A 15,756-nucleotide genomic window follows, 5' to 3' on the forward strand; every position below is an offset into this window, starting at 1 on the left:
TCTGCTCGGTGGTGAGTCTGCTTCTCCCTCTCCCTCTTCCTCTCCCTCTGTGTGTTCTGTCTCTCTCTCTCAAGTAAATAAATAAAATTTAAAAAGCAAACAAAAACAAACCAAGATAATTGGACCTCTCTCAAAGTTAGTGTGAGGATTTCATCACATGTATAAGGGTTTAAATAATATCAGTTTACTTCAGTCATTATTGTGGTAGCAGCAAGAGTCACAGTAGTGCTATTATGACTGCTGAATAATTATACTGTTGTATAGTGAGGAGCATGCACTGGTCATTTACAGAATCAGTCCTCTGTGGGCACTGAAGACTTAATTTCTTTACCATTTGCTCATGGAGAACAGGCTCTTTGAATAAGGTCTTTACGTGGTAGTCCTACATTGAACACTTCCAGTCCTTGCAGAAAGTGCCCGCAATAAGTGGACATCCCGTGGGTGAAAGCAGTTCCCACAGCATGTCATGGCGGAATGTTCCAGTTCTCCTGCAAGTCACATGGCTGTCACCCTGCCTCCCCATAACACTAACAGCAGGACTGACTTCTGCTGCATCATAATTCTAGATAACAGTAGCCTTATTTTTACTATTTAAAGAGATTGTACTTTTTGTTCCTTTACCAACTGTTCTTTAAATTTTAAAATGCTCTCTCTTGCTAGAAAGAAAAAATAAAAGACCATTGTAATCTGTTCCTTTCAAAAATCTAATTGTATGTGGAAGCAGATTTAATACAGCAGCATGAACATGTATGGCCATTTGCTCACACCCTCAACTAATTGGACTCCAAAGTTCCTTGCAGTTTATAAATGCGTCTTTCTTTGCCCGTAATTTAGTTTGGCACCATTTATGGTACAGGTAACTCAAGTCAACATTGGCCATGTCTAAGAAAGATACACTGGTCTAAACTTTCCATGTACTGTGGGCTTCTGGTTGGGGGAGGGAAAGGGATGCAGAATTTTTTAAGAAGTTTCTGGAAAGGGCGCCTGGGTGGCTCAGTGGGTTAAGCCGCTGCCTTCGGCTCAGGTCATGATCTCAGGGTCCTGGGATCGAGCCCCACATTGGGCTCTCTGCTCAGCAGGGAGCCTGCTTCCTCCTCTCTCTCTCCGCCTGCCTCTCTGCCTACTTGTAATCTCTGTCTGTCAAATAAAATAAATAAAATCTTTAAAAAAAAAAAAGAAGAAGTTTCTGGAAAAAATAGTGCATGTGTGTAACAGAAGGTTTCATAAGGGCCATTTTTGTATGAGAATACATGCACTCCCAACACTTGTTGTTTCTTATCTTTTTAATTTTAGCCATTCAAACAAGTGTGAGGTGATACCTCATTGTGGTTTTGATTTGCATTTTCCTAAGGATGAATGATATTGAGCATTTTTTTGTATGCCTGTTGGCCATCTGTATGTCTTCCTTGGAAAAATGTTTATTCAGGTTCTCTGCCTATTTTTAAATCACATTGTTTGTTTTTTGTGTGTTGAGTTGCATTATTTATGTATTTTGGATATTAATGCCTTATCAGATATATCATTTGCAAATATTTTCTTCCATTCAGTGTGTTGTCTTTTTGTTTTATTGATGGTTTCCTTTACTGTGCAAGTGCTTTTTATTTTGATATAGTACCAATAATTTATTATTTTTATTATTTTTTTAAGATTTTATTTATTAATTTGACAGACAGAGATCACAAGCAGGCAGAGAGGCAGGCAGAGAGAGAGGGAAGAGGAAGTAGGCTCCCTGCTGAGCAGAGAGCCCGATGTGGGGCTCGATGCCAGGACCCTGGGATCATGACCTGAGCCCAAGGCAGAGGCTTTAACCCACTGAGCCACCCAGGCACCCCCCGCCCAATAATTTATTTTTGCTTTTGTTTCCCTTGCCTTAGGAGATATACCTAGAAAAATGTTACTATGGCCAGTGGGCATCTAGGCTTCTTAACAGGTTAAATATGCTTTGAATTCCTAAATAGATTAAGTGAATACATAAAATGACATTGCAGAGTAGATATTCAGATTAATAACACATCAAAAATGTGCCAAAGATTAGATACTAGGATAAGTTGTTTGTAGTCTGCAGCAGATGTGACAAATATAGATAATAACCTGGATTCAAGGAAGTGTTCCTATGTACACTGACTGTAAATACGTAATGAAAGTCTATTGTTTTTTGAACAACTCTTCTTATTACTAAAACTATTGATACTAAAACTAGAATAATACATTATTCTAACTTCAAGGCATGTCACTATTCACAGGATGGTATATTTTAGGAGTAAACATTTTAAGAATATTAACCTAGTCACTACATTAGAGATAGTGTAGCTAGAATGTAGAAAAACTAAGAAATGAGAGATTCAGTGGGTTTCTACTAAGTGGATTTGCATTTTTAAGTTGAGACTTACTGGAGAGGTTAAAAAGTCAGACATTGGTTATCAACTGATAGATTTTTATATGCCTATTTATATTTGAAATATAACCTCAAACTCAGGTATATTTCCTCTATGAAATCAAATCAGTCTGAGCAGGTAGGTAGAAGAACCAGAGATACATCCCAGCTTCACCGTTTTCTAACTGTGAAACCTGGGATAAATAACTTAACCTTAACAGATCTTACTGTAAAATGAAGTTAATAGTATCTACTCAACAAGGCTCTAGTAAGGAGTGAATTTGATAATAAAAAATGCAGGGATGCCTGGGTGGTTCAGTGGGTTAAGCCTCTGCTTTCAGCTCAGGTCATGATCCCACGGTCCTGGGATTGAGCCCCACATCTGGCTCTCTGGTCAGTGGAGAGCCTGCTTCCCCCTCTCTCTCTGCCTGCCTCTCTGCCTACTTGTGATCTCTCCCTCTCTCTCTGTCAAATAAATAAATAAAATCTTTTTTTTTAAAATGCAGTAACTTACACATAGTGCTATTCCATAAACAATAATGTTGTCCTAATGTCTTTTTTAAGCTTTATTAAGATGTATTACATCTTAATAATGATGTAATATCTTATTACATCTTTATACATCTTTATTTATGTAAGATGTTTTGACATTCCAAAAATTGCATATATTTAAAGTATACAACTGCTAAGTTTTGACATATGTGTATATACCTGTGAATCATCATCAAGATAAAGGACATGTCCATCAATCGGAAAAATTTCCTTGTGCCTCCCTCACTTTCCTTCCTCTTGCCCTCCCCCATACTACCTCATCCCCAGGCAGCCACTGCTCTGCTTTCTGTTACTACAGATAAATGTGAATTTCTAGAATTTTATATGAATGGAATCATATGGTACATAGTTACTGTTAGGTTTTTTTGGGGGGGTGACATTTCTACTTTTTCCTCTCAGTATAATTATTTGAGTTTCTTCATTGTTGTTTTATGTAGCAGTATTCATTCTTTTTTAATGCTGAATAGTGTTACATTATATGGATATACTATAATTTGATTATTCACTCACCCTTTAGTGGACATTTGGGTTATTTTTGGATTGGACTATTCTGTTCTATTTATCTATTTTTTCTGTTTTGACACCAATAACAATATCCTGACTACCAGAACTTTATAATAAGTCTTGAAGTCACATAGTATAAGTCCTTCAACTTTATTCTTTTTGAATGGTGTTTTGGCAATTTCAAGTCCTTAACATTTCCATATGAATTTTTAAATCAGCTTGTCACTTTCTATGCCACAAAAGACCTGATGTGATATTGATTGGTATTATCATGAATATGTATATTAATTAGAGAAGAATTGACACCTTAATAGTATCAAATCTCCCAATTTATGAACATAGTATTCTATTTATTTAGATCTTTAATTGTTCTCATCAGTGTTTTATGATTTTCAGTGTGTGAATCTTTTGTCCTATATATCACTAAGTACTTAAATGTTTCAGTAGTATTATAAATTATGTTATTTTGAATTTCAGCTTCCAATGAACCATTTCTCATATGTAGAAGTAAAATTGATTTTGGTACATTGATCTTATATTCTGAGACATAGATTAATTCAGTTAAGTAGTTCTAGTAGCTCATTATAGATTTGATAGCATTTTTTGTGCACACAGATATGTTAAGTATGGATAAAGAGATTTTTTTATTCCTTTCCAGAATATATTCCTTTATTATTTTTTCTTGTTTTATTGTATTGGCTAGAAACCAATATAAAGTTGAATAGAAGTGGTATCCTGTTTAAGCTTTGCAATGTCTGAAAAATCTTTGTCTTTCTTTTTGAGAGATTTTTTAGGTAACGATCTTGATTGATAGTTGTTTTGTTCTTTCAGTACTCTAAAGATGTTGCTCCAAGGTCTTTTGGCTTGTATTATTTGTAATGAGCAATATCTTGCCCTTACCTTTGTTCCTCTGTATGTAATGTGTCTTTTTTGCACCGACTGTTGTTAATATTTTCTCTTTATCTCTGGCTATTTTATTATAATGTACCTTAGTGTATTTTTTTCATGTTTCTTGTACTTAGGAATTGTTGAAATTTTTTAATACATAAGTTTATAGTTTTCAGAGAATCTGAAATTTTTCCCCTTATTTTTTCAATTACTTTTTCTATGCCCTCCTCCTCTTTGAGTTCTCCAATTACATATATATTCTGCTACTTGAAGTTGTTCTTTAGTTCACTGATGCTTTTTCTTTTATTTCCTTTTTTTTTTTTTAATTTTGGAGAATTTCTACTGTCTTCAAGTTCAGTAATCTTTTCTTCTGCAGATGTCTAATCTGCCACTAGTTTTACTAAGTAAATTTTCATCTCACACATTAAAGTTTTCATCTCAATTTGGGTCTTTTTGTTTTCTTTCATGTCTGAAATTAATATGTTCAAACTTTCCTATAGCTTCCTGAATATGTAAACTATGGTAATAATAGCTTTTTTTTTTAAAAAAGATTTTTATTTACTTATTTGGCAGAGAGATACTGTGAGAAAGGGAGCACAAGCAGGGGGAGTGGGAAAGGGAAAAGCAGGCTCCCCCCTGAGCAGGGAGCTCCATATGGGACTCGATCCCAAGGCCCCGGGATCACGACCTGAGCTGAAGGCAGACACTTAACAACTGAGCCACCAGAGTGCCCCAATAATAGCTATTTTAATGTCTTTTACTGCTAATTCTATTATTTATGTCATTTCTAGGTCTGTTTTTATGGATTTTTTTTCTCCTCATTTGGATTTTTTTTCTCCTCATTATTTTTTCCTGCTTCTTTGTATTCCTGGTAATTTTTCATTGAATGCCAGACATTGTGAATTTTATGCTGTTGAGAATGGATTTTTAAAATTCCTAGAAATATATTTGAACTTTGTTCTGGAATGAGGTTAAATTTTTTAGGAACTATTTAATTTTTTCCTATCTTGCTTATGAACTTTCTTAGGTAGGGTCACAGCAGCATTTATTCCAGATGTAATTTTTCCCTTCTGCTGAGAAAAGATCTTTTTTAGTATTCTGATGCCCTAATATGGCAAGGTTTTTCCAGTCTTGCTGGTGAAACAAGGATACTATTCCCAGTCTTGAGTGAGTACCAGGTAGTATTCTCTTTTCTTTTGGCTTGTTATTTTCCTAGCCTTGGATCGTTTCCTCACACACATGCACTAAAATATAAATCATTGTGCCCTTAAATTTTCCATCTTTTGTGTTAAGTACCACAGGTTTCTTTGTTCATTAGCAAAGTATTATGTTGAGCTTAGAAGATAGATTTCTGCTAGCCTTTACTTGTTAGTTCTTAAATACTTGCCCCACCAAGTGTGTAGGAATAATTATTTGTTATATTTGTGTTACAAACGTTTATCCTCCTGCAATAGGTCAGTCTGCTTCTTTGGTTACCCTGACCTGTAATTAAGTAGTATCTCCAGGCCTCCTTTGGCAGCTGGAAGGGTTATATACTTTTGACTTTCCTGACTTAGCTGCCTCTGTTGGAAAATCCCAATTATGAAAGCTTTCAGTCCCTGATTTTACACGTGAGTCTATAACCACTTTCCATGTAAATGTAAAGCAAAACAAAACAAACAAACAAAAACAACAACCCACCAATTCTCAATTAAAATACATTTTTGTAAATTTACTGTCTGTTACCACTGATTGCTTCTTCTGTTGTGTTCATATTGTTTTAAATGTTATTGTTCTCATTAAAAGTAGATTTTTTTTTTCTGAGTGCTAAATGTTGCATTAGAGCACAAATATTTTAAGTTAGATGCAAGTGATAGCAATTTTATAGGTCTTTAAATCTAGGGATGCTATTTTTTCATTATTAATTTTTAAGAATGGACTTTTTAGGAGTCAGTCACATAGCACCCAAGCAGAAAATGATGACAGTTAAGCTATTTTTAAAAGGTGTTTGAAACCAACATTGTGATGTATGGCTTTCTCTATACCCTGCCAGTTAGCAGACCACCACTGAGATGAGTTGGAGGAGACTTTGAATTCAGAAAGGGAGCTTGAGGTACAGGGAGAGTTTTGGAGTTAGAAAGACACGTAGATAACTTCAGCTCTTCCACGTTTTAGTGGAAGACTCTGAGCAAGTGTTTTAGCCCACGGAATGTACAATTTATCTTCTTTAAGTAAATATTATACCCCCTACCTCATAGCACTGAAAATGAGGCTAAATGACATAATGAATGAAGGTATAATAAATGCTCAGTAAAATGACCTTACCTCCTTTAAGTGCGTGAAGTTTCCTAGTGAGAAGCTTCCACACAAGTCAAAACAAAACAAAACAAAACAAAACAAAAAAACCCTCCTAATTTGAAAATGCATATATACCAAGTAACTGGTATTCATCACAGGGAGAAATTTTGACTATAATATTATGGTTACTTTAGATTTAAAAGACTTCATAGAGTGACTTAAATCATAGTGGTGTTTTTTTTCAGTGTTCTATTTGAGGGCAGTTCAAAGTAAGTTATTGATGTTCATTTCATTTTTACTCTTAATAAAAAAATATGCTTTTTTTTTTTTTTAATTAGGGGGAGTTTGTTGCTTGTCTCCTATCCTTATTACGACAAATGACAGATAGACATTATCAACAACTTCTTGATAGTTTCAATACAAAGGAAGAATTAAGGGTAAGTAACTTTTTAAAAAATTTCCTATGTCTTTGTAGCTTTCTTTGTTCTCATTCATTATTGTTAAGATAGTTCCCTGACAGTTGTTTTACCTGTTTGTGTTAAATTCTGAGCTGTTTTTTCTCCCATTCATCCACATGTCTGACTATCTATCTTGGCTCATTAAGATTTCAACTACTCAAGCAAAGCATTTAACTTTTATTTTATACAAAGACATAGGATTTGAAATACCTGTCAGCAAAATTCAATAAACTAAAACAGAATCACAGACTTAATGAGACAAAAGTAAATAAGCTAACTCTAATTAGGTGGACTTGGAAATATTGCCTTTAAAGAAGATAAGGGTGAATATATAAATATATTAGCAGATTTCATCCCTCTAAAACCACAATGAGGACTTGTGGCTACAGTGTTCTGACTGGAGAACAGGGTTGTGTTTGATATTCTCTGTCAGCTACAGTCCAATCAATATGCTGTGCTAGTGTGACAGGCTGACATTAAATAGAAAATATTGATGCCAGGTTTATAAAAATGCGATCTTTCCTGAGATTTAGGGAGCTCCAGTGCTTCCTTCACGGTGTTCACTAAAACCTTAGAAGTTGATTGTCCTCAGCTAGAAGAATGACCTGTCATCTGTTCTTATTTACTTTTATTTCTCTCCCATCTCTTGAGTTTTCCAGATACCTTCATAGGTACACCATTGTAATGGAAGAGATTCTTAACATAGCGGTGGGGGAGAATTATAGGACAGGAGGAACAGTCACACTGCGAGATTTGCATGACCGGAAGCCTTCATAGCACCTCAGAGGAAAACCTGTAGATGTTTTTTAATATAGATCATGCACAGGGATCACTTATCTTTGATCTGGAAGATGTTGCATGACCTTAGAAGCATCTTTCAAAGTTACATTGGAGCAGTTGGCAAGCTGAATCATGAAACAAAGAAAAGGTTTGGGCAGATGTACTCTCTCAAGCAGAAAGTCAGTTGGCATAAACCCATGCCTAAAAAAACGTTTTTCATGTTTATTTTCAACCTTGAGTTTAGAATTAAAAACAGATAAAAGGCCTTAGAAAGCACCCACTCTATGCACAGAAATTCATGTGGTTAAAAAGGAAGATAATTGTGTAGTCATTAACTTCAGAAGTTGAATATTTAAAACAGGTAAGGAACTATTAGGTTTTACGTAAGAAGTCTTGACTTCATGTTTTAAAATTTCCCATAGGAAAAGCTACTACTCATTTTTACAGAGCCTGGGAATAAAACAATAGCAGAGGAGCACACATTGAAAATCACAATTAATCTAGGTATTGAGTTTTATACCTTATTATGCATGTTAATAATAATAAAGCAAATGGAAGTCATGAATAAAGTGTTTTATGTGGCCTTTCCTCATTTCAGTCAGCCCACACCATTTCACCATTTCCCACTTCAAAATTAACTGGGCCTTCGGGCCAGGAAAATTATTGAGTGCTCTTAATTACTTCATCTGTTCTTTAAGCAGTATCGATTGAGAAATTCAGGAAACTACTGGTTTTGTTATGTAACCAGGTACAAATTGTCCAGTCCCTGTAGGGGGAGAAATCAGACAGGTAATAGGCATTGACCCCCCAGGTAGCGAACTCCCAGGGTAAGCACATGGTGCTTGAGAACATCTGGGAATTGCTGCCAACCCAAATTCATGACAGGAGGAAAAGTCCCCAAGGGAAGTCTCAGCTGAGAACTAAGAGATGAGTAGGAGTGTTCTGGACTTACCTTTGTCTAGGACATTTAGATCTCTCAGCTAAAATGATACCAGGATGTGCTAACTGACAAAGCACTCTCTATGCCACCTTTGTAACAGTTATTCAAACCCAGAATGTTTTAGTTTTATTTGTTTGTATGAATCCCCAACCCCTAACTACTAGATTATAAGCTCCTTGGCGTGTGAAGCTTTGGTTGGTTCACTGCTGTATCCTCAGATCCCAGAACATACTCACCACCATTGTAGGCACTCAAGAAACATTTGTTGAAACCATAAGAGACTCTTAATCTCACAAAACAAACTGAAGGGGGTCGGGGGGAGAGGGATAGAGAGAGGAGGGTGGGATATGGACATTGGAGAGGGTATGTGATATGGTGAGTGCTGTGAAGTATGTAAACCTGGCGATTCACAGACCTGTACCCCTGGGGCTAATAATACATTATATGTTAATAAAAAAATGTGTTGAATGTTTGATAGAATATAAAGTATGAAGAAGAGAGTTGTAAGACAAAAGGCTGTGTGTGGGCTTTAAGGACATTTGGAAATTGTAGATGGTTTTAAGGAAGAAGGGAGAGCCATGGTCCCATTTGAGTTAAGAAAAACCTGCTGGTTGCACTATTGAAAATGAATTAGCCAAGAGAGGCAGAACGTATACGGGAGGCAGAACCGTATAAAGGATCTGATGCAGTCTGTACTAGAAATAACTATGGCCTGAAAGTGAGATGATCATGATGGTAGTAGATTCTGGGGACATTTAGGAAGTTGAATTGGCAGGTGCTGGTCACTCAATTTATAAAGAGGTGGAGAGATAAGAGCTGAAGATGACTCCCAAGCTCTTTAACAACTGGCCAGTTGTTGGTGCCATTCACTGCAAGGCGAACCCCAGGAGGTGTGGGTGTACAAGTTAGGGAGCAAACATAAATCTGGTTTCAGCTAGAGTTTGGTCACCCGAGAGACATCAAAATGGTCATGTCTCATAGACAGTGTCTACAGTTTAGGAGAGAAAGCTGGACTGCAGATGTGGATTTGGAAATTGTCATTGACATCATTGGGAGTAAAGGTGATCATTCAAGGAGAGTGTAGACTATGTAATTGAAGGGATCTGAATAGAATCCAAGCATCAAGGAGGAAGAAGTGTTGAACACTGCTTGCTGTTGCAAGGAGGTGTGGTACGATCCTAAAAGGATCCTTTAATTTTGTCAATGAACTCGATGAGCAATTTCAGTGCATTGGGGAGGGTAGAAGCCAAGCTGTCATGAATTGAGGAATAAAAAGAGAAAAAGCCACAGTAAACTTAATACCATGTTCCAAGGAAAGGAGGATCAGGTGTTTACTAAAGGAGAACTTTGGATATCATAGGAATATTCAGGATGGAGGAGACGTAAGCATGTGTAAATAGCAACAATTAGAGCTGGTAGAGGAGAAGCTGAAGGTGCAAGGAAGAAGTACACGAGGTAGGAAGGTTCCCTGAGAAGGCAGCAGGAGGGGACGGAAGTAGCCTTGACAAGGAAGATCATTTTCCCAGTGTAAGAATGGGAGTGGAGTAACTGGGATGAAGGCAAACTCAAGGTCACTTATTTTATTAAAGGCTAATTAGTCATCAGATTTTAATCCGTATTTTAAAAGTTCAGAGGTCACCTCTTAACAGATCTTTTTTTCTTAGTCTCCTTTTTCTTCAAAGCCAAATACCCGCTTATGCTACTGAAAGCTACATTACAGGATCTTTCAAAGAAGAGTAACACCAGTCCACTGTCCCTTATGCGAAGTCCTTAATACCATTATTTTAGAAATTAGAAGCTTTGACATTTCAGGAAGATAATGTGTACATACTGTATGTGGTATAGGACCTCTAGTAGGATTTGGGATAGCCACTATAATTTAACATCTTAATATTTCTGCAGTTAAAAAATACTCTAAGTGGGATTAAATGAAAACTAAATAATTCAAGTCAGGTTTTGCTGCCGAATGGATTATAAAACCAGAATTTTTAGAATACTTTGAGATTTTACTCTGGTAGTAAAGCAACTGAGGACTTCTAACAGCATACCCTTCTATGAAACAACACATGCAAAGTACTGTTCTAAAAGACTGATTCATATTAACTCATTTAATCCTCAATCCCCTGAGGTAGGCACCATTATGATTTCATTACAAATGTCAATTACATGATTCAGTAGACATCTATTGAGCACCTTGGCTAAACATTAGGGATATCAACACTAATAAAACAATCTCTCTTAATGCTTTAATGTTATTAAGAGCATCTAAATCATTAGGTTATAAATGAGTGGGATGTATAAAAACAACAATGGCAGTCTTAGAATACCTCCTCACCCTCACCCCTACCTGCACCGCCATGGGCCTTGCAGTGCTCAATGCTTTTCCTGCCATGCCTCATTTTACTCCCCACTAACCTGCCCCAAGCACCTTCCACACCTGCAAGGAAGTAACTGAGAGGGCCTGGAATTCTATTAACACTGGGGCTCTTTGCTCAGGCAGCTAAACTCAGCTTTTTCTTAAACTTTAATGAGGTTTGTTCAACCAAGATCTTTGCCATCAAATTACATAAAATTTCATTTGTCAACTTCTTAAAAAGTAATAAGGCAGTTCTAGTTATGAAGTGGGAATAAAAGGCCAAATTAATGGAAGGAGAGTTATTTGGAGGTTTTGTATCTACCTTTAGGTTAGAAATGGAATATATATAAGGGAACTGTATGTAAGGAAACATGCAGCTTAGTAAAGTGGTATTTAATGGAAAATTGTAGCTGATCCTGGGATTAGACACCAAAACCCCCATCTTACCTACTGGTTAAAAGTGATAAAGTATGTCCCACTCCCTTCCACACACGTGCATTCTCATCTCCAGATGTAGCTACTGTTGACACATAAGGCTATATCCTCACATAGTATTTTTTTTTAAAGATTTTATTTATTTATTTGACAGAGAGAGATCACAAGTAGATGGAGAGAGAGGCAGGCAGAGAGAGAGAGGGGGAAGCAGGCTCCCTGCTGAGCAGAGAGCCCGATATGGGACTCGATCCCAGGACCCTGAGATCGTGACCTGAGCCGAAGGCAGCGGCTTAACCCACTGAGCCACCCAGGCGCCCCTCACATAGTATTTTTTCTGATCTATATATATTCACACATTTTTAATGGACTCCTATTATTCGTATTAGTTGCACTTTTTCACACAGTAATATGGCATGAATATTGTAGAGCTCAGTATATCATTTATTGCACTGAATCACACTATATGGATGTTAATAATTTAATCATTCCCATTTTTCTGGGCATTCAGGATCTTTCTTATATTTGCCCAGAGAAGGTTACAGCAGGGAACATTGTGACACACATGTCTCTGTGGACTTGGGCACTTATTGCTGTAGAACGAATTCCTGGAAATCAAACTGTTGGATCAGGGGATATATGCATTTTAAATCTTCCTTGGTACTGACATATTATACATTGAAATATTCTTTTTTTTTAAAAAAAGATTTTATTTATTTATTTGACAGAGAGAGAGATCACAAGTAGGCAGAGAGGCAGGCAGAGAGGGAGGGGGAAGCAGGCTCCCTGCTGAGCAGAGAGCCCGAAGCGGGGCTCAATCCCAGGACCCTGAGATCATGACCTGAGCTGATGGCAGCTGCTTGACAGACTGAGCAACCCAGGCGCTCTGAAATATTCTGATAAATATTTTTGTTGTTTATCTCTAGCATCTCTGCTTTTTTCTTTCTTCATATCAATTCAAAGAAAGATTTGGCCTAGCATTTCACAGTGGTTTTCTAAATGAAAACAAATTTTAAAAGTACGGAGTTCCCATATCTATTAAGGTTATTGGTGTTTTAACTCCATTCTTGTTTGAAGAATCAGGATGTCTCCAGTTACTGTTGGAGTGGCTTCTGGCATTTTGAACAGCGTGCCTCTCCTGGGTCCTCAGGGGCTCTCTGTGAGTGGTTTGAGTCACAATGTCAACACAACTGTGTAGGAGCAAGGACCTGAGGGCTGGTACTCTGCATTGTATAGACCTTTCCTTCTTTGGAGCATGGCAGTGTTTTAGAAATGAACAAAAGCAAATACTAGGAAGTGATTAGAGTTGTTGTTTTTTTTCCTCCTTCTACAGTCAGTAATGTTTTATTATACACCCACCTTCTGCTGAGGGCTAAAGGTTTGTCCATATCCGTGGTATTTCTTGTACATGGAGAGCAGTGAGTCTCCTGTTCTTTGTTGATTGTGACTTTTCACATAGAACAGTGGGGATCCTGCTTTAAGCATGTGATTATACCTGTTCTGAAAGTGAAGTATGGCACCTTGACAGCCTTTCATTGTCGCCCATATACTGGCCCCCAGCTTTGAAAAAGCCCATCTGATCAAGTCACAATCCAACTTAAAAACCCTGAGGACTTCACGTCACCTGTGGGACAAGGTCCAGTCTCTGCCGAGTCATCCCCGTCCTCAGTCTACCTTCCATCCTCATTATCCTTCACCCTCCTCCAAACCCCTTTCACAACAGCCACTTAAAATTACTCGCATATTCCTAGCCAACTATACAGTTTTTAATTCCTCAGAATCATTTTTTTTGTGTGTCTCCCTGAAATGCCTAGTCTACCATTACTCACTCGCTTGAATTGCTTTATTTTACCCCCTATTAATCCCTCCCTGATTTTACTTTACTATAAAATCCAGCTCAGGAATCACTTTCTGTACAAAGTATTCACAGAATATGGCGGCCCCTAGCCCCACTCTTTCCCACCCTCCCTGATAGCACCCAGCGCTGCCTTCTAAATGTTCTTTCCTTGGATCCTTGATGACTATGTTCTGTGAGAGTAGGGACCATGTCTTTGTGTCCTAAGCACAGAGCCTGGGACAATATATCTCTGTTGAATGAAACAATCCTCTTAATAATGTCTGCATACCTCATAAATCATCTTTTTCTGTACATTTATTCCAATTTATAGCCTTTATAGTATTATTAAAAAAAAATAGTTCTCTAGCTCTTGAAGACTGAAGACCACTTGGGGGTTAGTTTTTCATAATATGCTTACATAGTCACCTTTAAGGTTATGAATTTCAATGTGATAATAATTATTCACACCCTTTAATTAAATTCAAACCCCATACCAACGCTGTTACACATTTGAAATTTGTGGCAAGTTTTTAAAACAATATTTGACTATACTTTAAATTCTAAGTGAAGAAAATGTGTTCCTAGGAGGCTCTGTTCCCTTCCGTTGCTTTTGACATAAGGAGACCCTGTCGTGGCCTGATGCTTTCTTTTCTTGAGTTCTTAACTCATGTTTCATGAACTTGGAATTCCTCCTCCTGTGTCTCACTCATTCTGTTGTATAAATTTCATTTCTGTCTTCTGCTACGCTGATACCACAGAATGCTGTGTCAACACCAAGCAGTTTTTGGTACAATATCGTCAGGAAATGAGTGTAAAACAAATTTCATCCTCTCACCCAACTGCCTAAAAACCTCTCACTGCCTTACATTGCCCTCAGGATAAATTTCCACATCCCTTACCATGGAGCAGGAGTGAGATCTATTTACCTTTTTTTTTGATCTTCCATCCCCATTTCTCGCCACTCCCCAGTGCAGTCCAGGCAACCCTGGGTTGTCTCTTGCCTTTAAGGCCTGCTGGTAGTCTTCCCTCTGCGTGGAATACCTGGTCCTCAGACTTCGCCTCGTTTGCAGCACATGCATAGATCTGTGTGGTGTTTAGATTAACGTTCTTCTCTCCCGCCAAACTGCACGCTCCCTGAAGGCAAGCATCCCGTTCAGACTGCTGTGGTAAGACATGTAGCAGACACTCCATAAATAAATAAATACATACATAAAAGAATGTATCTTTTTGCATTCAAATAAAATAAAAAGAATGTATCTTACCCCACTAGGTGTCCCCAGCGTCTAACACAGTGCCTGGTACATAATAGAGCACTCAGTATTTATGAATGAATAAATGTTAGTGATGATTTCTAAAGTCATAAAAAATTGCTCTTGCTTTCTTTTCTGTTTGACTGTGGGCATTCTTATTGTTTTGGTTTTCACATGATCTTCCTTACTTGAACCTCTTGCACTGAAGAAAAAAGTGCTTCTATAAAGTACTACCTCGCTGTTCCTTTATCTGTTTCGTACCCTGATCAGAATAAAAACAGTAATGCAGTTAAGTTACCATATTGTGCTATTTGAAGTAAACAAACAAAAAAGAAACTGCTCCCAGGCTACCAATTTTAAAGTAGCAGCACATGAAACACCTCCTTGTTGCTATCCAAACAGGAATATTATTTTAGTAATGTTCTTTTTTTAAATTATAGGCAAGATCTGTTTGTTATTGTTATGTGTGCAAAATAATTTCATATAGACATGCAAAAGCACCCATTCAGTGAAATGATCAGAGCTGAGAAGTACTTAGGGCAGACTGGGAAACCGCAGTGGATTTGAGGAGGGCAGGCAGGGGGTGTTGAAGAATCCAGCATTCGGGTATTAGTGCTTTAAAAGACTGGAACTGAGTTGGAATGAAACCCGTTGCATGGCAGCTGAGGGTAAATCCTTGCTGAGCTCTATCTCATAGGAGGGTCACAGTAGAAGGTGTTTATGTTATCCTCTGACAAAACATTGTCAGATTGCCACAATGTGTTGGGTTCTATAAAGATAGATGAAGCTTGCTTGCATGGATACCATAGGAAGCTATTTGAAAGACTAAAAGGTTTTCTTATGGGAAGCAAAGATTTATGTCACTACATGGGTGTTGGCCCAGTGTCGCACACCACCACACCTTTTATTCTGTGAGATTAGTGGGAATAAGAAAACAAGATGGCACTGAAACAGATGATCTATGTTCAACTCTTCCACCTGGGAATAACTTTCCCTTTGACCCGAGCACTACAAAAGAGCAACCAAAGTTGTCAGCCCAGAAGTTAGATGTCCTGCCTGCTGTAGCCAGTTTTTCAGACAATTCTGCCCCATGTGGCTGCTGCTGCTG

General features: G+C 37.5%; 1 protein-coding gene across 3 annotated transcripts in view; it reads left to right on the top strand.

Annotated features, from left to right (window-relative positions):
• The window catches only part of DOCK4 (dedicator of cytokinesis 4), a 431,767-nt gene that overhangs the window by 322,165 nt on the left and 93,846 nt on the right, over window positions 1-15,756 (top strand). For all 3 annotated transcript variants that reach the window (XM_059396554.1, XM_059396556.1, XM_059396555.1), the window contains exon 26: window positions 6,934-7,032. In XM_059396554.1, the coding sequence (XP_059252537.1) occupies window positions 6,934-7,032 (99 nt within the window). The remainder of the gene's footprint in view (window positions 1-6,933; window positions 7,033-15,756) is intronic.

This window comes from Mustela nigripes, chromosome 4, assembly GCF_022355385.1.
Source record: "Mustela nigripes isolate SB6536 chromosome 4, MUSNIG.SB6536, whole genome shotgun sequence".
In the NCBI taxonomy this organism is placed as follows: Eukaryota; Metazoa; Chordata; class Mammalia; order Carnivora; family Mustelidae; genus Mustela; species Mustela nigripes.